Below are 27,500 nucleotides of genomic sequence, written 5' to 3'. Positions count from 1 at the left end.
ATAAAAATATTTATTCTCACTCTATAGTACCTGTTACAAGCAAAACCACTAAATGTGTGCCAGTCAGTGACATTCCAAAAGTCAGAGGGGGCAGGAGCCAAGTGCCAAAAGTACTTGTTGGTCATTCAGCATAGTACTGCACAGTAAGGTGGTGAAGGGAAGGGGGTTGCCTTGGTACTAGTGAAGGGCTCTTCAAAGGAATTAGAACTATCCTTTCCATTCTTGGATCAAATCTGATAGCCTCCCTTTCCAAAGTGCTATATGACCATTATAGGTTTAGCACTTCCCTATGAATGTAATAAATTCCAGTTAAGACCAAAAGTATTATATTCATGGGGAGGAATGTTAAACCCATAGGGGTCATACAATGCTTCTGGGGTATGGAAAGTATGCGGATTCAATCTGCAGAGGAGGAACAGGAAAGAAAAATAAAAAAAAAGGGAAATTGAGGCAGTAACATAATAGTATAATTACCAAGAGTTAATCTGCATTAAAAGTGGAGATTTTCAGAGGGCAGATAGTGTATGCAGGTTAGGGTGTTGAACGAAAGTGAAATTAACACATTTTCTGATGAATAGGGCAATCCAGCAAGATAATGGACTGTGAGCACAACCTGATTTTTTTTTTCAAAATGGTGCTATGCACCTCTTGATGATATGACCATGCAAGTGTACTAATTTCCCTCAGTTAACAGCAGTGAAAGGAGGATGAAGAGAAGACTAATTTAAAAGTCTATATATTAAAAAAAAAAATTGAATGGTGCCCCATTTCCAAGTAGTGGTTCTCCTGTATCGCAGACATAACGTGTGAAATAGACAACTGCAATGTTAGGAAACTTATTAGGCAGTTTCACGTATCAGGAGCTTTATCAATTCAATGAATACCATAAGAATGATAAAGCTCCTAGCGAGTGCAACATATCCTAATTCGAGTATCCTGACATTGCACATGTGTATTTTATATGGTGACCCTGCTATGACTTGCAAAACTTAAATTCCTCAGCTTCCTCTTAGATTCCAGAATGTCACGGAAACATCTCGCAGCCTCATTACAAGTTTAAGTCCACTATTCTTTCCTTCCATTCCTGAAATTTCACTTAAGTTTTTTGGACTAACATTCAAATGTACTGGGCTGAGCTAATGACTAACAAACTATTTTTACTCAAATCAAAATTGGATTTTTGGCCATCTTCCTTCCATTGCTGTGTTGAGTGTACTGCTGCATCTTCACATTAGTAATAATCAGACTAGAATATGGAGGTGTACCAAGAACCACTGCAAAAATCATTGTCTCTCTGCTAACATTCATCAAAGAGCATGGTACTTTCACCTTTAAACTGTCCTTCAATGCTCTGACATACTTTCAGGAGAAAGGCAAACAGATTGTCATTTATTTTTAACAGTTGTTTACAGTGCAAATTTTATCTTACGCTTGCCCTTATGCATCAATACCTCCAAAAAATTGGAGCTTCCTTTTCCTTTTTCAGATCAAAACCCAACTGCATCCCTTATCCCAGGCACTGTATGACCCACATAGGTTTATTGTTATAATCTGTGAATATACCATGCATACCTGAACCTTGACTTTTTTTTTTTCCCCAAAAAATTCTAATTTTTTTCATATATTTCATGGGTAAGTATACCCTAATTTTTTAGGGACTTTAAAAGGAGCCAAAGAGTTCTGATATAAAATACAGTGGACCCCCGAGTTTCGTGATTAATCTGTTTCAGAGAGTCTGCTGAATGTTGAAACCATTTTCCCCATAAGAAATAATGGAAATAAAATTAATGCGTTCCAGACACCCAAAAATATTAACATAAAATATTTTTTTTTCAAATTAAATAAAGATTTACATACTGAAAACAATAAGAAATCAAGTACATACATATATAAAATAATAACATTACACTTACCATTACTGAAGACTTCTGGGTGGATGGAAGATGGGAGGAGGGGATAGGAGGAAGGTGTACACTATTGTTTGGAAGGAGAATCTCCTTCCATTAGGACTTCAGGTACCAAGTCCTTTTCTGGGGTTACTTCCCTTCTTTGTTTTTTAAAGACACTGGGAACAGCCTGAGAGTCACTGGACACCTGTCGCACAAAATATCTGTCCAGAGAGCTGTTTCTGGCATTTCTTTAATCCTTTCAGGGTCCACAGGCCCTCTCAGAGACTTGTTCTCAGGGTCTCCCAAATTTCAATAAAAAAAATTATCTTTTCTTATGAAAAGATAGAGAATCTTTTCCTGATCATAATGACACCAAAAGTATGAAATTTGATGGAAAACTTACGGAATTATGCTCTCGCGAAGTTAGCGATGTTTACGCATCAGCGATTTTGCCCACTTTGAGCCCTATTTTCAGCCAATTCCAGTGTACTAGTCTACAAAAATCATACCTATTTCGCTAGAACTCCATTTTTTCTATCGAATGAGTACAAGAAACTACCCATTTACCGATTTCAACTATCCAATACAGTGGTCAGAATTTAGCAATTTTGCCAATTTCACACAAATTTCAAAAGATGCCAATTTCCAAATAGGGTCCAGAATAAACAAGAAAGACATTCCTGGCACTAAAATAACATTTCCTCTGTTCATCAGTCATGTCCCAACACCCCTCTTACATTCTTTTGCTTTCCATTTTGAATTTTTATTCTCACAAAAAATAGAAGATTTACTGTTATGCAGACTACTGTATTAGTTTAGATATGGTATAAATAATATCGGCGCACTTGTGAAAGAATATTAGACTCGCCATTTGATGTGTATTGGACGCTTAGCATGATTTGTTTACTTTTGAACTTTGGTAAAAATCGAACATTTCTGATACTTAGAGCTCAATTTCAAGGCACTTTTCATTGTAAAACCAGTCAAAATCATCTCAATTTCTGTAATATGTCTTCCATTCTATCAAAAGAGACCAGGAAAACTAGAATACAACAATAAATACCTTACGAAAATACAGTGCAAATTCGCTGTTTTAATCCAAAAACACGGTCAGTTTTTTTTTTCTCATTACGCACTGTGTGCTGCAGGATTTTTTATACTGCGCACACTGATCACATAGACCCATTCTTTCATATCTCTCACTAGATTTGAAGGCGCTAGAATTTATGAGTACTAGTACATCAAGGACCCTGGCACGTAAGCCGTACTAGTACGGCCGAAACCCTGAAAGGGTTAAGATTTGTCTGAAGTGGGACACAACACTGTTATTGTACATGTTGGCAATACAGCCGCAACAGCTTTGTTAGGGTGAAGTTCATCCATAAATGTTTGCACTTCAGTCCACTTTGCACAAATGTCCTTAATCTTTGAAGAAGGCACCTTCCTCCATCTCTCTTCCTCCTCCTCTGCAGCAATTTCCTGAGCTGTGATCTCTTGCTGTTGCAGATGAAGCTCTTGCAGCTCTTCAATGGTTAGCTCTTCCCTGTGGTCCTCCACCAACTCTTCCACATCCTTGCCACTCACCTCCAACCCCAGGGACTTCCCCAATGCCACAATAGATTCCACAACTGGCATAGGCTCCTTAGGGTCAGCCCCAAACCCTTCAAAAATCCCTCTCTTGTACACATTCTGGCCACAATTTTCTCCAAGCAGAATTCAAAGTTCTGCAAGTCACTCCTTCCCAAGCCTTACCTATAAGGTTTATGCAAGTGAGGATATTGAAGTGATCTTTCCAGAACTCTCTTAGGGTCAATTCAGTGTCTGAGGTCACTTCAAAGCACTTTTGAAACACTGCTTTGGTGTACAGTTTTTTGAAGTTTGAAATGACCTGCTGGTCCATGGGCTGGATGAGAGGAGTTGTATTAGGGGGCAAGAACTTCACTGTGATGAAACTAAACTCCTCCACTATTTGCTCTTCCAAGTCTGGAGGAAAAGCAGGAGCATCGTCCATTACCAGGAGGCACTTGAGTGGCAATTTATTTTCCAGGAGGTATTTCTTAACACAAGGGCCAAACACTTCATTAAACCAGTTGAGGAAAATTTTCCTTGTGACCCATGCCTTACTGTTAGCCTTCCACATCACACACAAATTACTCTTGGCGACACTGTTTTTCTTGAACACACTGGGATTTTCAGAGTGATACACCAGTAAAGGCTTCACTTTGCAATCCCCACTAGCATTACTACAAAACATGAGAGTAAGCCTATCCTTCATAGGCTTGTGTCCTGGGAATGCCGTTTCCTCCTGCGTGATGTAGGTCCCCTCTGGCATTTTCTTCCAAAAGAGGCCTGTTTCGTCACAATTAAACACTTGTTGGGGTTTGAATTCTCCAGTGTCTATGCACTCCTTAAACTCCTGTACAAACTTCTCAGCTGCTTTTTTGTCAGAACTGGCAGCCTCACCATGCCTTATCGCACTGTGAATGCCACTACGTTTCTTAAATCTCTCAAACCAACCTTTGCTGGCCTTAAAATCACAAGCATCACCACTCGTTGCAGGCATTTTCTTTACAAGATCGTCATGCAACTGCCTTGCCTTTTCACATATTATCGACTGCATAATACTATCTCCTGCTAACTGTTTTTGGGTAATCCACACCAACAATAACCTTTCCACTTCTTCGAGGATTTGCGATATCTTTTTTGTCAGCATATCTACCCCTTTTGCAACAGTAGCACACTATTTTCTTTCCCTTCGCCACGATTGAAGTGATGGTTGAATGAGGTTTGCCACACATCCTGGCAAGTTCTGTAACATACTCTCCGCTCTCATATTTTTCAATGATTTCCTTCTTGAATTTGATCGTGTTCCTTGCTTTCTTTACCAAAGGGCTTGCACTAGTTTTCCTTGGGCCCATGGTGACTTATTTAGCAGTTGCAAGCACAAAAAAAATTTATTATTATGAAATGTATTGTATGAACCCGCGGGGTGATGGTCAAGTGCTGGTAAACAACGGCACGCCGAGTGTGAATGGTGCGGGAGACTGGCTTTCTGTGCGCGGTGACGGGCGGACAGGTACCGGATGGTCGCCGAATCATGAGTCCAATCCCGAACCGCGAGGCTAAATTTTGCCGAAAAAACTTGCCGAAAGTCGGATTTCACGAAAGTTGATGCCAACGAAACTTGGGGGTCCACTGTATATTCTAGCCATAACTTAAACCGAAAACTTTAAAATAGCAACAAAAAACATAATGCATTGAAAGGTGGTGTACAATACTGCCAAATATCTGCAATTCCTGAATAACGAAATTAATATTTCACAATCCTCTGTATGTCTTCTGAAGTAGTGAATTTGGTTTGCTAGTACAGAAGACATCCAGACACTAAGAATGTAGGTATTGTAACATGTAGTACCACAGTATAATACTGTACTGTATGATAATTTTACAGTACTACATACTTGACAAAATTTGAAAAATTTTTACATGCCTTTTTGTGGTGCAGATATGAGTTGTAAACTGATGTGATCATGAGCTGCTTTCATATGCCTTTTAGAATCAACTGTTGAACCTTCATGGCTAACATCTAAACTAAATAGCATAGTCTAAGTTTATCCTTGCTTCTACAGATATCAGACATGGTTTTTTAACACCATATTCCTCACATATCTATGCCACTGACATGCCAGACTCAACCTTCTTTATTAATTAAAGTTTCTCCTTAACCACATATTTTCTGTTGGCACCACCACTTGCCTTAGAAGCCATTAAGTGAACTTTTAAATATGTTAGTAAAGTCACAAAATGCTCTTAAATCCATGGGAAAATCAGAGACTGAATGATGAATATGTGTGTATGTGAGAGTGAGCACAAACAATACACTGGCATGAGTGGCCTAAGACTCTGGAAACAATGAAAATGGACAGGTCTCGGACGTGGGCACTCTGGCCCATATCGGACACATGTCAAATTCAGAGGACTTGGCCCAACACTTTAGAAGACAATCAGACACTGCCAATAAGGACAAAATGTAGTATCATAAAATTTTGTCTATATTATCCAATAAAGTGTCTTTTCCGGCCAATTGTGTTGTCTGAAATTCATTAACAAGAGGTTTTACTGTATTTGGGGGAGAAAAAATGAACTCAAACCCTTGATAAACAAAAGAATAAAAGAACACTGAAGAATATTTATTTGTTCATGCTAAGCAGCTCCTATTCACATCCAACAATTACAAGCCTACTGAGTCAGTGTAGATTTCTCATTTGCATTGTTTTGTTGGCACTAGTGGTTGGTGGGCAGGAATGGTAGGCCTTAGGAGTGGGAATGATTGGGGGACATTCGGGCTACATCTCGCTCTCTTTAACCTGGCTTGGAAAACTGTACTCATCCTCTTTCCCCAAACCATAATAAATCTGAACAATAGTATTTTTTTCACATTATCCTATGCAATCTTGATTCGCATTTCATATTAGTAAACAGAAAAAAAAATAAACATTGAGTCTTGAAGATAGGAACAGTGCCCAATCAGGCATCTTGGCAGTTGTCCCCTATTGTAAGCAGAAGGAAGGTGTTTTTCCATCATATTAATTTTTTTATGCCTTTGGCTATTAGTTATGTCCCATATATTTAGAATAATTAACTTGAACCTAACCTGATTAAGACTACATAAAACAACTTAACCCAAGAATGGAGAACTGCAACTCTTAACAGTGCCTAACCAGATATCCCCTGAGCATGAAAAGGTATTTTGGAGCATAACCAGGGTTTCTTTTTCCCCTGGTGCCTGACCAGTACAACTGAGACTACTGAATGTTATCAAATACGTATATATAAGGGAGAGTATGTTGAATGTGTGCTTTGCCCTTAATGCAACAAAGTAGGTACTGTACGTTGCAGGCCCTTAATATGTATTGATTTTAACCTCTCATGAATATATTGACCCTCCTACTTTTTAATTAATTTTTTTATTTTATGAACACATCAGCTGTTTCCTACCAAGGTAGGGTGGCCCAAGCAACTTTCATTATCATTCACTCCATCACTGTCTTGCCAGAGGTGTGCTCACACAGTTATAAAACTGCAACATTAACAACTCCTCCTTCAGAGTGCACGCACTGTACTTCCCATCTCCAGCATACAGTTGAACCTTGGTGTTCAAAAGTACTGGAATATGAATAATTTTTTTCAGGAAAAATTGACCTGGCCTTTGAACGTTTTTCTGGAGCCCGAACGCACCAGCTTGTTTACAATTCAGTTGTAAAAAAATTTACATAAGAGCCCCATTTCAAAAGTGCTTTGAGGTGACCTTTGACACTGACCTAGCTCTCAGACACTTTGGAAGAGTCAGTTGAACATCTTCCAGTGTGCAAGGCTGATAACTGAAGCCTGGGGAAATAGTTTTGGATATCAACCTTTTCACAGTTCGAATATCACCCAGGAGCCAATTAAGTTCAAGCACCGAGGTTCCACTGCATATGGTAATAAAAATCATAATCTTCCTCTGTACCCCACAATGTCAGCTACTCCTTTACCATGCAGCACCAAATGACCCCTAAGGGTTTAATGCTTTTCATCATTTCAATAAGCCAAATATCTATAACGAGATCTCAGCCTCTTTGGAATTCTTGACTTTTCAGAAAGGCGAGTTAGAAAAAAAGACACACTTGAAAGAAATACACCACAAACCAAGTGATCATCCCACAAAGCTTAAACCTGTCATACCTTCTGGATGAATTCTTTTTTCTCTGAGAGAAGATCCATTGTCCTCTTATAAGCAGCATCAATAAGAAGTTTTACTTCTTCATCTATAGCCTGAGCAGTCATCTCACTGTACGGTTTCTCCATAACCATTTCCCCTGGCTCTGGAAGCTGGTAGACACGTTGGCCAATACGTTCGTTCATGCCATACTGCACAATCTGTAAGGCAAGAATGGTTATGGGGGCATAAATAATAAGAAGTGTAACATTACAAGACCAGCAATGAATAATACAATTAAAAGAAGAGGTCATCTCAAGTAATTACGTACTTCAGAAAGTTGCTCATGCACAGTGTACCAAATTCTCAGACAACTTGTATCTAATATGATAGGTGAACTATAATCTAACTGATAGTTGTCTTTACCTGGGCATAGGCTGATTTTGTGACTTTTTGAAGGTCATCCTGTGCACCCGTTGTGACAGCACCAAAGAAGATGCTCTCTGAGGCTCTGCCACCAAGCAGTACACACATGCGATCAAAGAGTTGCTCTTGAGTAAAGAGGAACTGCTCTTTTGGCAAGTACTGAGCATAGCCGAGACCTTTACCACGTGGGATGATAGAAACCTGTAAACAAGGTTTAAATATTTAAATCCCTAATGCACCTTCCTCCTATATAACAGTCTCAAGCAACACTACAGTATATAACCACAAAAAATAAATCTACAATGGCAGTGCTTAGTTTCATTGATAATTTTCAATAAAACTGTCAAGTTAATAAAAACAGACCTATCTAGAGGAAGCATCCTTGGCAACATAAGTACTACATATTTTTTTCAATACATCAGCTGTCTCCCACTGAGGCAAGGTGACCCAAAAAATAAAAACACTTTCACCATCATTCACACATAATCACTGTCTTTGCAGAAGTGTTCAGATATGACAGTTTAGATGTCACTCCATATGTGAACATCAGATGCTTGTGACCTTGGATTTTGTATTTTCTGAGAATACAATAATATGGAGGAGCAAGGTACAAAAATATACAGGCATGGTCAATGAGCTGGTAAAAGGAATGAATGTTTCTCAAAAGAATAGCTATGAGAGGTGTTAAATGAGGCCTCTGCTTTAATCTGTCATGTTAGTTTAGCTTTTCCAGCACTTCAGTAATGCCAATTAATATTCTCCTTTGCTAAGTGGGATAAGGACTACACAATAAACCAATCCATTATACTTTGAACAGGTAACACAGATTACCACATAACATTTGACAAGTTTTGGTAACCCATTTTGCATGTACAAGCAAGGACTATGATAAGACTCAAGCAACAAAAGAAAGCTGACTACCTTAAGGAGTGGGTCAGCATGTTCCAAAAACCAGCCACAGACAGCATGACCAGCTTCGTGGAAAGCTACGGTTTTCTTTTCATTTGGCTGCAATACATTGGTTTTCTTCTCCATGCCAGCAACAACACGTTCAATGGCTGCCTCAAAATGCTTAAGTACAATTGACTCCTCAGCGTCACGTGCAGCTATCAGTGCTGCTTCATTACAAACATTGCCGATGTCTGCTCCTGTATATAATATGCTTAAATAATGTTTCTATAGATTCAAATTAGTAAATGCAAGTGCAACAAAAATTTTAGTGAAGAGGTGAATAAAAACTTTTTTATTATGAAATTTTTTATATAGAGATGATGTCTCTCCCACCAATAGTTATGAGTAACCATTTACTGGGCATCCACTTTTATGAACTCTAAAACAGAAACTACCTGAACGTATGCCCTTGACAGTTGGCTGAGATACAGTGGCACCTCGGCTTACGAGTTTAATTCGTTCCATGACCAAGCTCTAACTCAATTTGGTCATACATCAAATCAATTTTCCTCATTGAAATTAACTGAAATGCCATTAATCCATTCCAGCCCCCAAAAAACCACCCAAATTTTTTTGTTACATAGAAGTACAGGTCTCCTTCAACATTCGCGAGGGTTAGGGGATCAAGAGCCTCGCGAATGTTGAAAAACCATCAAGGTTTGGTGCCCCAATATATTGTAGGGAAATATATTACAATACTGCTTCCTTAACTTGTTGAACCATGAATAATCATAAAATACATGAAAACGTCGTAAATTGTACTAAATATATACATGTTATGCTTTAATAATGTATGTTATTTAATAACATGTATGTTAATAACATGTATGTTATTAAATACCACAGACTCCACCACTGCGAGTCCCTACTACCCTCCCTCCGACCCCCGCAACTGGCAGCCAGCCCTCCCACCACTCAGTGTGGTGAGTGTTTTGTTTGTTCATTATTTGCTATTAAACTACAGTATAAATAATGTAAACCCATTCATGACTGCATATTGGAATGGCTATTAGGAAAGGTATTAGACAGTGACATCATGTGTTTACTCTTGAACACAGCTAAGAATCGAACATTTCTGCTATTGCTAATAATAACAATATCTATGGAGGCAAAGAAGGGAATGTATGAAAGTATAGTAGTACCAACACTCTTATATGGGTGTGAAGCTTGGGTGGTAAATGCAGCAGCAAGGAGACGGTTGGAGGCAGTGGAGATGTCCTGTTTAAGGGCAATGTGTGGTGTAAATATTATGCAGAAAATTCGGAGTGTGGAAATTAGGAGAAGGTGTGGAGTTAATAAAAGTATTAGTCAGAGGGCAGAAGAGGGGTTGTTGAGGTGGTTTGGTCATTTAGAGAGAATGGATCAAAGTAGAATGACATGGAAAGCATACAAATCTATAGGGGAAGGAAGGCGGGGTAGGGGTCGTCCTCGAAAGGGTTGGAGAGAGGGGGTAAAGGAGGTTTTGTGGGTAAGGGGCTTGGACTTCCAGCAAGCGTGCGTGAGCATGTTAGATAGGAGTGAATGGAGACGAATGGTACTTGGGACCTGACGATCTGTTGGAGTGTGAGCAGGGTAATATTTAGTGAAGGGATTCAGGGAAACCGGTTATTTTCATATAGTCGGACTTGAGTCCTGGAAATGGGAAGTACAATGCCTGCACTTTAAAGGAGGGGTTTGGGATATTGGCAGTTTGGAGGGATATGTTGTGTATCTTTATATGTGTATGCTTCTAGACTGTTGTATTCTGAGCACCTCTGCAAAAGCAGTGATAATGTGCGAGTGTGGTGAAAGTGTTGAATGATGATGAAAGTATTTTCTTTTTGGGGATTTTCTTTCTTTTTTGGGTCACCCTGCCTCGGTGGGAGACGGCCGACTTGTTGAGAAAAAAAAAAAAAAAAAAAAAAATAATAATAATTTTTTTTTTTTTCAACAAGTCGGCCGTCTCCCACCGAGGCAGGGTGACCCAAAAAAGAAAGAAAATCCCCAAAAAGAAAATACTTTCATCATCATTCAACACTTTCACCACACTCGCACATTATCACTGTTTTTGCAGAGGTGCTCAGAATACAACAGTCTAGAAGCATACACATATAAAGATACACAACATATCCCTCCAAACTGCCAATATCCCAAACCCCTCCTTTAAAGTGCAGGCATTGTACTTCCCATTTCCAGGACTCAAGTCCGACTATATGAAAATAACCGGTTTCCCTGAATCCCTTCACTAAATATTACCCTGCTCACACTCCAACAGATCGTCAGGTCCCAAGTACCATTCGTCTCCATTCACTCCTATCTAACACGCTCACGCAAGCTTGCTGGAAGTCCAAGCCCCTTACCCACAAAACCTCCTTTACCCCCTCTCTCCAACCCTTTCGAGGACGACCCCTACCCCGCCTTCCTTCCCCTATAGATTTATATGCTTTCCATGTCATTCTACTTTGATCCATTCTCTCTAAATGACCAAACCACCTCAACAACCCCTCTTCTGCCCTCTGACTAATACTTTTATTAACTCCACACCTTCTCCTAATTTCCACACTCCGAATTTTCTGCATAATATTTACACCACACATTGCCCTTAAATAATAATAATAATAATAATAATAATAATAAATACGATATAATTGAAGAAGGAAATTGTACAAAAATACGAGGGAGTGGTTGACACATCGTCAGTGTGACTTTGTTTATGCTGGAGTGAACATTAGTCTCCCTGCTCTTCCAAACATTTCACAATAATTCAGCAGTTGAGGCAGTGGTATTTAATAACATATGTTATAAATAATAATAGTACATGTTATTATTAATAACATGTATTATTATTAACATGTATTTAATAACATATATGTTATAAATAATAATAGTACATATTATTAATAACATGTATTATTATTATTAACATGTATGTTATTAAATACCATTGCCTCAATCACTGCCTCTACCACTCCAGTCACACTCAGTCTACAAGCACCAAACACAATGAATTATTGTGAAATGTTTGGAAGAGCAGGGAGACTAATGTTCACTCCAGCATAAACAAAGTCACACTGACGATGTGTCAACCACTCCCTCGTATTTTTGTACAATTTCCTTCTTCAATTATATCATATTTATTATTATTATTATTATTATTATTATTATTATTATTATTACTATTGTTATTATTAGCTGTAGCAGAAATGTTTAATTCTTTGCAGTGTTCAAGAGTAAACACATGATGTCACCGTCTAATACCTGTCCGAATAGCCATTCCAATATGCAGTCATGAATGGGTTTACATTATTTATACTGTAGTTTAATAGCAAATAATGAACAAACAAAACACTCACCACACTGAGTGGTGGGAGGGCTGGCTGCCAGTTGCGGGGGTCGGAGGGAGGGTAGTAGGGACTCGCAGGTGGCAGGAAACTTAAATATGATTTGGCGGCTAGGAATTTGGTGGCTGGGAATTTGGCGGTTGGGAATTCGCGAATGTGTGAAGCCCGTGAAAGTTGAAAACGTGAATGTTGAGGGAGACCTGTATTACTCTCGTACTGCATCACCAAGTCAACTACACGCACGCCTCGCTCGTGTTTTTCTATGATTTCATGCTTTAATTCAATGGACATCGTCCTCATCTTCTTCTCCTCAGCACTGTCTTTTGCACTTACTTTCTTAGGACCTATGGTTAGAAAAAAGAAATTTGGCAAAATAACTGCATGAAAAACACAAAACGCAAGCACAACACGAGAGATGCTTCCACAGCGAGGTAACCACGCGCGCTGAACGAGTGAGATGTGGGATGCTGGGCGGATGTTGTGGTGTTCGCTGCGCCAACTAGTGGCAACATATCTGAAGCTCGCTTGTAACTTGGATTTTGGCTCACAACTCAAAGCAAAAAATCGACCAAGCGACGGCTCATAACTCGGAAAACTCATAAGTTGGGGCACTCATAAGTCAAGGTACCACTGTATAAAAATTTAACAAAATTTGGAAAAGTATAATATACAAATTGCATTTCAAATATATTTTGGTATTTTAGTCTATATCTTTACTTAAAAATGCATTTCAATAAGTTGTTCTAGGTCATTATTTTTTTGCAATAAGGATTAAACAAATAAATAGCGCTACAGTCTAGTCAATAAAAAAGAGAATTAGTGGCTATAGCATTAGCAGATTAAGTACTTTGCAATTTTTCACAATAAATCTTTACATGAAACGAGACTTAATTAACAAAGGGCATTTTACCTTTAAAATGTCCTGGGTTATTTAACTAAGGAGAAAACTGAAGACTTAATGGAGTAAAATGTCAATATTTACCAGTAAATCCTGGTGTAAGTGCTGCCATCTTCCTTGACAATTCATTTTTGTCAAGCTGCGTCTTTAGAGGAGCCAAGTGTACCTTAAAAATAGAAGCTCGTCCTTTGATATCAGGTGGTGGTACAAATATCTGACGGTCAAATCGTCCTGGTCTAAGCAGTGCCTTATCCAGAATATCAACTCTGTTGGTGGCTGCCAATACCACTACATTAGAGGTGGTGTTGAAACCTGTGATTGAAAGGTTAATAAAATAAATACGTATTATTTAATACCAAATGCTAAATGCAACATCTTTACGCAAATAAGCCACACACAGATGTTTTGGTCTGACTTGAACCATTACCCAGTCGGACTGAAATGTCATCATAAGTTTCACTCTCCCATGTGCAGGTTATTTGTGTATGGTTCCAGTCACAGTATTGTGCCTTTTTATTCTCTATAATATCTTGCCAGGTGTAAATGATAATGGGAGCCCTTTGATTGAACTTTGTATAGAAAGGGGTTTAGTTATAGGTAATACATATTTTAAGAAAAAGAGGATAAATAAGTATACAAGATATGATGTAGGGCGAAATGACAGAAGTTTGTTGGATTATGTATTGGTAGATAAAAGACTGTTGAGTAGACTTCAGGATGTACATGTTTATAGAGGGGCCACAGATATATCAGATCACTTTCTAGTTGTAGCTACACTGAGAGTAAAAGGTAGATGGGATACAAGGAGAATAGAAGCATCAGGGAAGAGAGAGGTGAAGGTTTATAAACTAAAAGAGGAGGCAGTTAGAGTAAGATATAAACAGCTATTGGAGGATAGATGGGCTAATGAGAGCATAGGCAATGGGGTCGAAGAGGTATGGGGTAGGTTTAAAAATGTAGTGTTAGTGTGTTCAGCAGAAGTTTGTGGTTACAGGAAAGTGGGTGCGGGAGGGAAGAGGAGCGATTGGTGGAATGATGATGTGAAGAGAGTAGTAAGGGAGAAAAAGTTAGCATATGAGAAGTTTTTACAAAGTAGAAGTGATGCAAGGAGGGAAGAGTATATGGAGAAAAAGAGAGAGGTTAAGAGAGTGGTGAAGCAATGTAAAAAGAGAGCAAATGAGAGAGTGGGTGAGATGTTATCAACAAATTTTGTTGAAAATAAGAAAAAGTTTTGGAGTGAGATTAACAAGTTAAGAAAGCCTAGAGAACAAATGGATTTGTCAGTTAAAAATAGGAGAGGAGAGCTATTAAATGGAGAGTTAGAGGTATTGGGAAGATGGAGGGAATATTTTGAGGAATTGTTAAACGTTGATGAAGATAGGGAAGCTGTGATTTCGTGTATAGGGCAAGGAGGAACAACATCTTGTAGGAGTGAGGAAGAGCCAGTTGTGAGTGTGGGGGAAGTTCGTGAGGCAGTAGGTAAAATTAAAGGGGGTAAGGCAGCCGGGATTGATGGGATAAAGATAGAAATGTTAAAAGCAGGTGGGGATATAGTTTTGGAGTGGTTGGTGCAATTATTTAATAAATGTATGGAAGAGGGTAAGGTACCTAGGGATTGGCAGAGAGCATGCATAGTTCCTTTGTATAAAGGCAAAGGGGATAAAAGAGAGTGCAAAAATTATAGGGGGATAAGTCTGTTGAAGAATGTTGAAGAAGGGAATGTATGAAAGTATAGTAGTACCAACACTCTTATATGGATGTGAAGCTTGGGTGGTAAATGCAGCAGCGAGGAGACGGTTAGAGGCAGTGAAGATGTCCTGTCTAAGGGCAATGTGTTGTGTAAATATTATGCAGAAAATTCGGAGTGTGGAAATTAGGAGAAGGTGTGGAGTTAATAAAAGCATTAGTCAGAGGGCAGAAGAGGGGTTGTTGAGGTGGTTTGGTCATTTAGAGAGAATGGATCAAAGTAGAATGACATGGAAAGCATATAAATCTATAGGGGAAGGAAAGAGGGGTAGGGGTCGTCCTCGAAAGGGTTGGAAAGAGGGGGTAAAGGAGGTTTTGTGGGCGAGGGGCTTGGACTTCCAGCAAGCGTGCATGAGCGTGTTAGATAGGAGTGAATGGAGACGAATGATACTTGGGACCTGATGATCTGTTGGAGTGTGAGCAGGGTAATATTTAGTGAAGGGATTCAGGGAAACCGGTTATTTTCTTATAGTCGGACTTGAGTCCTGGAAATGGGAAGTACAATGCCTGCACTTTAAAGGAGGGGTTTGGGATATTGGCAGTTTGGAGGGATATGTTGTGTATCTTTATACGTATATGCTTCTAAACTGTTGTATTCTGAACACCTCTGCAAAAACAGTGATAATGTGCGAGTGTGGTGAAAGTGTTGAATGATGATGAAAGTATTTTCTTTTTTGGGATTTTCTTTCTTTTTTGGGTCACCCTGCCTCGGTGGGAGACGACCAACTTGTTGAGAAAAAAAAAAAAAAAAAAAAAAAAAAAGTCTGTTGAGTATACCTGGCAAAGTGTATGGTAGAGTTATTATTGAAAGAATTAAGAGTAAGACGGAGAATAGGATAGCAGATGAACAAGGAGGCTTTAGGAAAGGTAGGGGGTGTGTGGACCAGGTGTTTACAGTGAAACATATAAGTGAACAGTATTTAGATAAGGCTAAAGAGGTCTTTGTGGCATTTATGGATTTGGAAAAGGCGTATGACAGGGTGGATAGGGGGGCAATGTGGCAGATGTTGCAGGTGTATGGTGTAGGAGGTAGGTTACTGAAAGCAGTGAAGAATTTTTACGAGGACAGTGAGGCTCAAGTTAGAGTATGTAGGAAAGAGGGAAATTATTTCCCAATAAAAGTAGGCCTTAGACAAGGATGTGTGATGTCACCGTGGTTGTTTAATATATTTATAGATGGGGTTGTAAGAGAAGTAAATGCGAGGGTCTTGGCAAGAGGCGTGGAGTTAACCCTTTGACTGTTTTCGACGTATAAATACGTCTTACGAGCCAATGTTTCTGACATATATATACTCAATAATTCTAGCGGCTTCAAATCAAGCGGGAGAAAGCTGGTGGGCCCACATGTGAGAGAATGGGTCTGTGTGGTCAGTGTGCACCACATAAAAAAAAATCCTGCAGCACACATTGCGTAATGAGAAAAAAAAAACTGATCGTTTTTTGGGAATAAAACGCCGACTTTGAGGTGTATTTTCGTATAGTATTTATCGTTGAATTCGCGTTTTCATGGTCTTAGGTGATAAAATGGAAAACATATTACAGATATAGAGATGATTTTCATTACTTTGACGATGAAAACGACCTTGAAAGTGAGCTCAAAGTAGCGGAAATGTTCGATTTTTACCAATGCTCAGGAGTAAATAAATCACACCACACGTCCACTACACGTCAACTGGGGAGTCTTATATTCTTTCACTAGTGCACTGATATTATTTATACCATTTTTACAATAATGCAGTAGTCTGCATAACAGTAAATTTTGTATTGTTTTGTATGAATAAAAAATCAAAATAGAAAGCAATAATAATATAAGAGGGGCCTAGAGATGTGACTAATGAACAGAGCATATGTTATTTTAGTGCCACAAATGTCTACCTTGTTTATTCTGGACCCTATTTTGAAATTGGCATTTTTTTTATTTTGCGTGAAATTGGCCAAATTGCCAATTTCTGACCACCATATTGCATAGTCCAAATTAGTAAATGGGAGGTTTCTTGTACTCAGCCGATAGATAAAATGGAGTTCTAAAGAAATAGCTATGAGTTTGGTCAACTGGAACAATGGAATTGGCTGAAAATAGGGCTCAAAGTCGGCAAAATCGCCGATACACATATGCCGCCGAGACCGCTAACTTCGCGGGAGCATAATTCCATGAGTTTTCGACCAAATTTCAAACTTTTGTGTCATTACCATCGGGAAAAGATTCTCTATCATTTCATAAGAAAAAATAATTTTTTTTTTTTTCAAAAATTGAGTGACAGAATGACAGTTTCAGAGAGGGGCCTGAAACAGTCAAAGGGTTAAAGGATAAAGAATCACACAAAGTGGGAGTTGTCACAGTTGCTCTTTGCTGATGACACTGTGCTCTTGGGAGATTCTGAAGAGAAGTTGCAGAGATTGGTAGATGAATTTGGCAGGATGTGCAAAAGAAGAAAATTGAAAGTGAATACAGGAAAGAGTAAGGTTATGAGGATAACAAAAAGATTAGGTGATGAAAGATTGGATATCAGATTGGAGGGAGAGAGTATGGAGGAGGTGAATGTATTCAGATATTTGGGAGTGGACGTGTCAGCGGATGGGTCTATGAAAGATGAGATGAATCATAGAATTGATGAGGGGAAAAGGGTGAGTGGTGCACTTAGGAGTCTGTGGAGACAAAGAACTTTGTCCTTGGAGGCAAAGAGGGGAATGTATGAGAGTATAGTTTTACCAACGCTCTTATATGGGTGTGAAGCATGGGTGATGAATGTTGCAGCGAGGAGAAGGCTGGAGGCAGTGGAGATGTCATGTCTGAGAGCAATGTGTGGTGTGAATATAATGCAGAGAATTCGTAGTTTGGAAGTTAGGAGGAGGTGCGGGATTACCAAAACTGTTGTCCAGAGGGCTGAGGAAGGGTTGTTGAGGTGGTTCGGACATGTGGAGAGAATGGAGCGAAACAGAATAACTTCAAGAGTGTATCAGTCTGTAGTGGAAGGAAGGCGGGGTAGGGGTCGGCCTAGGAAAGGTTGGAGGGAGGGGGTAAAGGAGGTTTTGTGTGCGAGGGGCTTGGACTTCCAGCAGGCATGCGTGAGCGTGTTTGATAGGAGTGAATGGAGACAAATGATTTTTAATACTGGACGTGCTGTTGGAGTGTGAGCAAAGTAACATTTATGAAGGGGTTCAGGGAAACCGGCAGGCCGGACTTGAGTCCTGGAGATGGGAAGTACAGTGCCTGCACTCTGAAGGAGGGGGGTTAATGTTGCAGTTTAAAAACTGTAGTGTAAAGCACCCTTCTGGCAAGACAGTGATGGAATGAATGATGGTGAAAGTTTTTCTTTTTCGGGCCACCCTGCCTTGGTGGGAATCGGCCAGTGTGATAATAAAAAAAAAATATCTTGTCACACATACATACATCAAAGTTATATTTTGTATTATCAAACTACAGTCAAGGCTGGAATATCACAAAGCTGCATACAGGCAGAGCATGTTTTGCCAATTTGCTTCCCAAATATGGTGGGTTAACATTAAAATTTAAATCTAAGAACTTACCATCCATCTCCACCAGTAACTGGTTCAAGGTGTTTTCCTGCTCAGAGTGGCCACCAAAGCTTCGTCCTCCTCTCTTTCGTCCAACAGCATCAATTTCATCCATGAAGAGGATACATGGAGCATTCTTCCGAGCCATTGCAAACATGTCCCGTACCTATTAAGGAATAGCTTTTAACACAAATGAAAAAAGTTGCTCAAAACATTTTTCATGGTAGTAAAAATAACCAATTTTATGTCTTGTCTACTTAAAGAAGGAAAAGTAAAAAATAAGGCTAGGTAGGATCTTATTTAAAGAAGGAAAAGTAAAAAAAATAAGGCTAAGTAGGATCTTATTTGTGGAGGAATTTCCCATAACTTCAGCACTACTAAAAACACTAAGCAAATGGATATGCAATGGAAATTCAAGTCATGAGGCAGTACTGTATCACTATTCACAGATAAATTTAGTGCAAAAACTATTAGAAGCTCTTCACAGTGTGTAAGCAAAAAATTTCTTCCATCCTCCCAAAGAAAACAACTTTTCATATAATAGCATCAACAACCAATAACAAAATGTTCGCGGACAAGAGAAGTGCAATACCTATTAGGTTACTGAAAGATTCTGTCTAGGCAATCCTGCTCAAAAAAGGCATAGATACAAAATAAGTAGTAGTAGTAGTAAACACTAGAGCATTTAAAAAAATAATTTGTTGAAATGAGCATGACCCATGAAATTACTTACACGTGAAGGACCAACACCAACGAACATCTCAAGGAATTCAGAACCAGAGACATAAATAAATGGTACATTGGCTTCACCAGCAGTTGCCTTTGCTAAAAGTGTCTTGCCTGTTCCTGGAGGTCCTGCAGCAGAGAAAAAAAGTATTAATTAGCAAAACATACTACAATAAATAACCATGAGCATATTTAAGTACAGGTGCAATAATCAAGGGATTTCTAAATAGCATATGCAAAAGCTTATAAAACTTAAAAACTTTATGTTTCTCTATCAGTGACTCTGCTACCTCTGGAAATTTTTATTTCCTAAAGGGGTGTCTACAGAATCATCCCGATATTTCAATTGTTCTGAATGTTAAAGACATGTTTTATTTTGGGTATCAAGTCACCACTTATTTGTACTGAGAAACAAACGGATACATAAAGAATGAAGTTTGTCTCTACAAATACTTTTCATAGGAGTACTAGGAAAGAATGTTGAAAATTGTATAAAGCTCTGACAAATTGATTAGTAAGACATGTGCAGCAGTTGAGATTCTTTATTGTTGTAATGTTTCATCTACAAGGTAGGCTTCATCAGTTAAATACAAAGGAGAATTTATTGTAGGAAGCAGGAGTTGATAGACTGATTACATCGTTTTTACCCTGCCATTACTCCTGCTGCCTACACTACATTCTCCTCTGTATCAGACTGATGAAGCCCACCATGCAGGCAATACTCAACTACTGCACATGTCTTACTCATCAACAAGGAAAGAAGCCTGAAAATATGAAGACAGAAAGTAGAGAAAAGGGAAGGGGAAAGGAAAGAAACACTACACTCCCAATAGCACATGGGTTAAGTTTGACCTGTCAAGAGACGGGAAGCTCACACATGGGTTAAGTCTGACCTGTCAAGAGACAGGAAGCTCGCACATGGGTTAAGTTTGACCTATCAAGAGACAGGAAGCTCGTGATTTAAGGTCATGGATGAGATTTGTGTCCATGTGCTCACTTATCCTTGGAACCAATATGGGAAGCACAGTAATCCAGTGACTTGCTAATCAAACAAGCTAGAAATGAAAATACAAATGGAAGGAAAAAGGAGGAAATTCTGAAAAAGAATTAACTACCAAGAGCAAGACTGAACCAAATCTACTGAAGCTTGCAAAAATAGTACTGAATGTGAAAGATAAAGATAAACTATAAAGAATCAATGATAATGATAAATTCAAAGGTACTATATATTAACCCTTAAACTGTCCAAACAGATTTACGTTCATATGCGTAGTGCTCCAAAAGTAGATCTACTTCTTTTTTACATATTTTCAAATATAACAACAAAAAAAAGTAGATCAATTTTTTTTACACGTTTTCAAATGTAAAAAAAAAAAAAAAAAAAAAAAAAAAAAAATCTACATTTTTTTACATACTTTCAAATGTTGAAAAAACGTAGATCTATGTTTGGACAGCTTAAGGGTTAAGTTCCAGAGTGTATATACATGATATTTTTTATGAAGCAATTTGAATCCCAGCCACTAGTTAAAATAATGCCAAATGAAATAACCAGAGCAGCATTAAAAAATGATACTATTAGATATAAAAAAACAGTAAAAAAAAAAACAGACATCACACTAAATTAAAAGAAGAATGCAGAGGAACAAAGCTATTCAATGAATATACTTTTGGATTTTATTACAAGATTTAAAGCAGATGGTAAAATTTATTTGGAAAACATTGTCAATTATAACAAAATGCAATATGGAAAACACTAGAATTTCAACTTACTGAAATGACATTATTGTAGTTCTGTATGCTAGTGTCTGATAATGAAAACACAGGCATAAAAGTTGCTAAGAGATACTCAGGTACAGAAAGCAATGCTAAGTTCATCCATTCATCACATATATTTCTCATAAAAAATAAAGTTAAAGGACTGAAATTAAAAAATAAAAAAAAAAGGGGGGGGGGGGACACTAACAGCAACATTAATTTTAGGGGTAGGGACAGTATAAGGGTTAAGATACTCAGGTGTTGTACATGTGACTTAAGTTATGAATCTGTCAATATACTTTTGATGTAATGAGTACAGTGCTATACTGAATTGTACTATACTGTATTACCAAAAGGTTAACAATTAGCATACTGTAGCACTTGCCTGTAAGTATAGCACCCTTGGGAATCTTGGCACCAAGCTCGGTATATTGTTGTGGGTTTTTCAAAAAATTAACGAACTCCATAATCTCCACTTTAGCCTCCTCACATCCTGCAACATCTCTGCAAGAAACCGGAAGTAAAAAAAAAATTCTTTTGATTTTAACAGAATACAAGTCATGTCCAGTGAAAATTTTTTTGTTACATATATGTTTTCTAAAATTTATAAAACTTGCGAATGCTTAATTTATATAAAACATCTATATAAAAAGAAAAAACTGAAAAAATGCACAAATTTCATTAGAAGACTTCTTCATTCAGATTATAAACCATGATAGTTAGTACAATCAGTTCACTCACGAAGCTCCTCTATATAGTGTAATTTTTGGTAAATGTGATTGAAAAACTACATCCAAAATTGAATAGCATGTACAGTACTATGAAGGTCTTTCCACTCACTGTTCTATTTTGGATGCACTTTTTCATAAATATTTACAATAATCATACTATACAGAGGAACTTCACAAGAGAACTTACTGTAACCCAGTATCATACATGATCATAATTACACACTCCAGTGCATTTAAGTTATATAATATCAACTATAGCAGTATTTCTACAATCATCGAAAATGTCTGCAATTGATAATAAAAAGTGAACAAACATTTGGAGTATCATGAAAGTATCAAGTTCTGCATGGGCTATCTGAACCAAGATTGACCATGTATAGTCTGTACATAAGTGTGGCTGATTCCTTTATGTTTGGTACAATTTGGCAAGGCAATGTACTTTGTTTTTATGAGGTCGACATGCTGAGGGGACTAGATCATGCTGCTTCCCATGTTCTTGTATTAATAAACTGTATTTTCTTGGCTTTGGCTTTATCAAATGAATTTATATTTGGTATATGTTCATTTAGTATAGGTGAGCAAGTTCCTATGTTTGGCCCAATTTGCTAAGGAATTGGGGCTTTTATTTTTAAAATGTTTACATGTAATGAGTGGCAACTGATAAGCCATTCAAGTCAGCCCAACAGGCCCACATTAACTTTCCCCACATTCTTCACATGCTTTGAGCAATGAATAACAGACTGTATCATATGTATATTTTTCTTTTCTTCTCTCAGCAAACCGGCCGTATCCCACCAAGGAAGAATGGCCCAAAAAGGAAAACGAAAGTTTCTCTTTTTAAATTTAGTAATTTATACAGAAGAAGGGGTTACTAGGCCCTTGCTCCAGGCATTTTAGTCGCCTCTTACAACACGCATGGCTTACAGAGGAAGAATTCTGTTCCACTTCCCCATGGAGATAAGAGGAAATAAACAAGAACAAGAGCTAGGAAGAAAATAGAAGAAAACCCAGAGGGGTGTGTGTATATATACGCCTGTACATGTATGTGTAGTGTGACCTAAGTGTAAGTAGAAGTAGCAAGACGTACCTGAAATCTTGCATGTTTATGAGACAGAAAAAAGACACCAGCAATCCTACCATCATGTAAAACAATTACAGGTTTCTGTTTTACATTTAGCAGGACGGTAGTACCGCCCTGGGCGGTTGCTGTCTACCAACCTACTACGTAAAATGCATATTTTACTATTATAATAATAATAATACTTGGCAAATGTTGAAGTATTTGGATTGTATCCCTACTTCCAAATATTTTTCACCTCGCATAATGCTGCTTTTCAAGCACTGATTTTTGAGAATGTATCCTACATATTACAAGACTTTTGGATATACAATAAATAGTTTTGTAATGTGCAGGATACATTCTCAAAAATCAGCATTATGCGAGGTGAAAAATATTTAGAAGTAGGAATACAATCCAAATACTTCAACATTTGCCAAGTATTATTATTATTATAATAGTAAAATATACATTTTACGTAGTAAGTTGGTGGACAGCAACCGCCCAGGGAGGTACTACCGTCCTGCTAAGTGTAAAACAGAAACCTGTAATTGTTTTACATGATGGTAGGATTGCTGGTGTCTTTTTTCTGTCTCAAATATGCAAGGTTTCAGATACATCTTGCTACTTCTACTTACACTTAGGTCACCCTACACATACTAGTTCTTTTTTATTTCCTATCTCCATGGGAAAGTGGAACAAAATTCTTCCTCCGTAAACCATGCATGTCGTAAGAGGTGACTAAAATGCCAGGAGAAAGGGGCTAATAACCTCTTCTCCTGTATACATTACTAAATTTAAAAAGAGAAACTTACATTTTTCTTTTTAGGTCACCCTGCTTCAGTGGGATATGGCTGGTAAAAAAAAAAAAATATTGTAACTGGACATGGCATTGCAAGTCATGTATCTGCCAATCATTTTTTGGGTCTTCTGTTAAGCTTCCTCAAACTTTTGATCATCTTTCATTAACTTTTATCAACTTTGTAAGAGAAATACTACTTGACTGGATATAAGATGAACAATTTTTTTTTTTTTTTACTTTGCAGTTCAAGTGTTTGTACAATAATATGAAAGTCTGAAATTAGATTTAAAGAAATTGGAAAGAAAGATTATGCATCTGGTTCTGCATTTAATATTCAAATTCAACTTTTTTATTTCCACAGACATTATTTGTACAAAATAATAAATGACATTAACATATACCATATGAGAGTGTTAAAATCAGCAAACTAATAAACAAACTTGCAAAAAACAAAATAAGAAGGCAATATCAGAAAGCACATGGAAATGGTCAGAGGCAGCCTACATTATGCCTAGCTCACATAGATAAAGTGGTTTATGGACACAAAAGATTTTCTTGGTGTGGATTTTTGACATACTATGCTAATTAGCTATCCATCCACAATAGCTGATACTGCTCAGCATAAGCTATTGTGGCCTATAAATAACCTAGTTTGATTACTAAATATAAGCAATGGGGAAGTGGAGAAGACTGCTTCCTCTGTAAGCCATACTTGTTCTACGAGTCGACTAAATTGCTCAGTGTAAGGGGGCTAGTAATCCCTTCTCCTGTATGAATTACTAAATGTATATAGAAAAACTTTTGTTTCTTTTTTTTCGGGTCACCCTGCCTTGGTAGGTGATGGCCGGTGTGTTAGAAAGAAATTATGACTGCCTGCACACTTCAAATTAATAAAAGTAATTTCCCAAACTGAAATCTACACTCCCAATAATACACATTTTCTACTGCAAAAAACTAATTCACCACCTCAGGGTTTATGAGTAGATGATGCTGCTTCAAGAAATATAAACCATTACCAAGTAGAGAGTGAGACATTTACAACAAAAAGAGGAACCAGCACAAAATAATGAATAAATCAAATATAATGTAAAATATAGCTAAAAGATATGTGTGCACTGATCAACACACTTAATAAGGAAAAGTTGTCACAAGTGGCAGCTTCAGTTCTAAAACAGTGGACCCCCGGTTATTGGCCGCAATCCGTTCCTGAAGGTCGGCTGATAACCGAAATGGCCGATAACCGAATTAATATTTCCCATAAGAATTAATGAAAATAAAATTAATTTGTTCCCAACAGAAATCTTTCTTTCAACACACCGGCCATATCCCACCGAGGAGGGGTGGCCCAAAAGGAAAAACGAAAGTTTCTCCTTTTACATTTAGGAGAAGGGGTTACAAGCCCCTTGCTCCCGGTATTTTAGTTGCCTCTTACAACACGCATGACTTACGAAGGAAGAATTCTGTTTCACTTCCCCATGGAAAATATTCACACACACACACACACACACACACACACACACACACACACAAAAAAAAAAAATTACAATTATGTAGGTATTACATACCTGGGAATGTGAGTGGTGGTGTCACCTATCATACATTCACACATAAACAGCGTCATGCTCTGGGTTTACGAAGACTCCCACGAGGCCTTACAACTGGAGGTGCACTTACAAAACTCATGGACAAGGGTAGCACTGTTGACATTGATAAGGTCTGCTATTTATATGAACAATTTTTTCATTATGCTGAGAAACTCGACAAGATCCCAGGACTACTATAATGGATCAAAACTCGTATAAACTTTCTATATTAAGCTGGAACATTGCATCACTTAGAAAAAGACTTCCTGAACTTCACATCATAAAGTAACCACCGAACCCATTGATGTTGTGTCTACAAGAGTGCAGAGTCCCTGAAAAATCCCAACCCCCTAAATTACCATCATTTGTTGCATATAACCTCAAATCTACTAACTCTTGTGTTCTATATACATATTAAAAAATCACTTCCCCATCAACTTCTTGCACACAAGAAAACAGAGGGGCTACAATATCACGGTGTTAGGATTTATATAGGGAACTCTGCTCTCAACATATTTAACTTGTATGCTCCTGCTGATAAATTTAATTACTTGGAGCTCCCAACTTGTGCTCATTCTGAGCCTACTCTTATTATTGGCGATTACAATGCGAGACACAAAAGCATTGGAAACTCACAGTTTGGTAATCGTAATGGCAATCAACTGTTGTCACTCTTAAACAGTCATGATAATGTCCAAATTGTAGGTGACCTTGAACCCACACATATCTATGGAGGCGTCCTTGATCTGTGCCTGGGCTTCAACATTACTTCTGCCAGCTGTGAGTCTTCCATTGTAACAGATATAGCGTCTGATCATTTCCCTAGGCTAACCTCTCTAGATATTGGTAATACTATCCTTCCTGGTGGGATATTCAAACGGAAACGTTTTAATGTTCCCACAGATCAGCATGATGACTTTGTTGCACATGTGACTGACTGGTATAATTCCTATGAGTGTTCCTCTGTAGAGACCTTTAACAACGATCTTGTGAGCAGTATTCAGAACTACTTAGAGCCGCCACTGCAACCTCTTGGTACTCTAAACCCAACTAACTTCCATAATAATCATACCTCCTTCAAAAACCATACTTATTACAATGATTCTAAACTTCGTACACTGAAACGTACTGGTCGCAGACTAGGCCTAGCCTATAGAAAACGTCGTACCCCTGGAATGCTGAGGGTCTTCCAAACTGCCCTTGCTGCTGCCAGAGAGCGTATGGCAGAGCTGCGGCAAACAGACTGGGAAAAATTTGTCAACGGTCTTAATGTTCACACCCCACTTAGCCGGGCATGGAGGGACATAAATAGAATTAAGGGTAACCGAACTGGGCAGATCGCACACCCTCATCCCTTGCATAGGGCGAATGAGTTAGTCAGTGCTTGGGCTGCTACATCTAGGTATGACAATCTTCCCAGTACCACACAGGCAAAATTAAATGTCAAATATGATGCAAGGGAGAGACTTGTTTGCTTTATGCTCAGTAAGGCAGATGATTGCAACATTCCTTTCACTAATTATGAACTTGATGCAGCGCTAACTAAGGGCAACTCCACGTCGCCTGGTGAGGATGGTATTACTTACAACATACTCAGATTGCTGTGTCGAGTACCAGGTAATCCATTACTTGAATTATATAACATGAGCTATGTAACTGGGGAGCTCCCTCAATCTTGGACCAACAGCCTCATCATTCCAATTCCTAAGCCCAATCAACAAAATGCATTTCGCCCAATATCTCTTACTAGCTGCTTGTGTAAAACATTTGAGAGAATGATTCTTAATTGTCTCATGTACAGAATCAAACAATTTTTGTCTCCCCGGTTACATGGTTTCATGCATGGAAGGAGCGTGCATCATTGCATAGCCACCTTTCTCACCCTGCACACTGACAGCTCCTACACTACCTTCCTTGACCTTAAATCCGCTTTCGAAGTAGCCAACCGACATGTAATAATTAGTGAACTTGCCAGAATGGATGTTGGAGGATGGCTTCTCCGCTGGATTAAAGGCTACCTGTCCAACAGAAAATCGTCTGTGTTGTTCCAGGGACATAGAAGTGTAACTAAAGACTTTGAATTAGGAACCCCACAGGGAGGTGTGCTCAGTCCCACACTGTTCAATATTCTAATTAATGCATTACTTAATGCTATGCCTAGTCAGCCCCATAATTATGTGATTAGTTTTGCTGATGATATAATGATTCACACCACCGGATTCTCCAACACCCAAAACATTCTTAATCATGTACTAGCCTCGTGTCAGGACCTGGGGTTGATAATCTCTACTGATAAAACAAAGATATTCAATAGGCGTCCTCCTCGACAGAGAGGCACAGTTCGTCAGATCCAATTGCATGATGGGTCTCTTCTAGAATATGTAAGCAGATACAGGTATCTA

The 27,500-nt window shown here is 38.3% G+C and overlaps 1 protein-coding gene across 2 annotated transcripts in view; it reads right to left on the bottom strand.

The window, feature by feature from the left end:
• The window catches only part of Afg3l2 (AFG3 like matrix AAA peptidase subunit 2), a 73,610-nt gene that overhangs the window by 24,785 nt on the left and 21,325 nt on the right, over positions 1-27,500 (bottom strand). For both annotated transcript variants that reach the window (XM_070082517.1, XM_053774074.2), the window contains exons 7-13: positions 21,311-21,429; positions 19,178-19,299; positions 18,457-18,610; positions 13,267-13,494; positions 8,935-9,161; positions 8,014-8,214; positions 7,614-7,808 (exon numbers count right to left, since the gene is read on the bottom strand). In XM_070082517.1, coding sequence (XP_069938618.1) covers positions 7,614-7,808; positions 8,014-8,214; positions 8,935-9,161; positions 13,267-13,494; positions 18,457-18,610; positions 19,178-19,299; positions 21,311-21,429 — 1,246 coding nt within the window. The remainder of the gene's footprint in view (positions 1-7,613; positions 7,809-8,013; positions 8,215-8,934; positions 9,162-13,266; positions 13,495-18,456; positions 18,611-19,177; positions 19,300-21,310; positions 21,430-27,500) is intronic.

This window comes from Cherax quadricarinatus, chromosome 7 (assembly GCF_038502225.1).
Source record: "Cherax quadricarinatus isolate ZL_2023a chromosome 7, ASM3850222v1, whole genome shotgun sequence".
NCBI classification, from domain to species: domain Eukaryota; kingdom Metazoa; phylum Arthropoda; class Malacostraca; order Decapoda; family Parastacidae; genus Cherax; species Cherax quadricarinatus.
The sequence above is the reverse complement of the archived record's forward strand: the minus strand, read 5'-3'. Positions and strand labels throughout refer to the sequence as shown.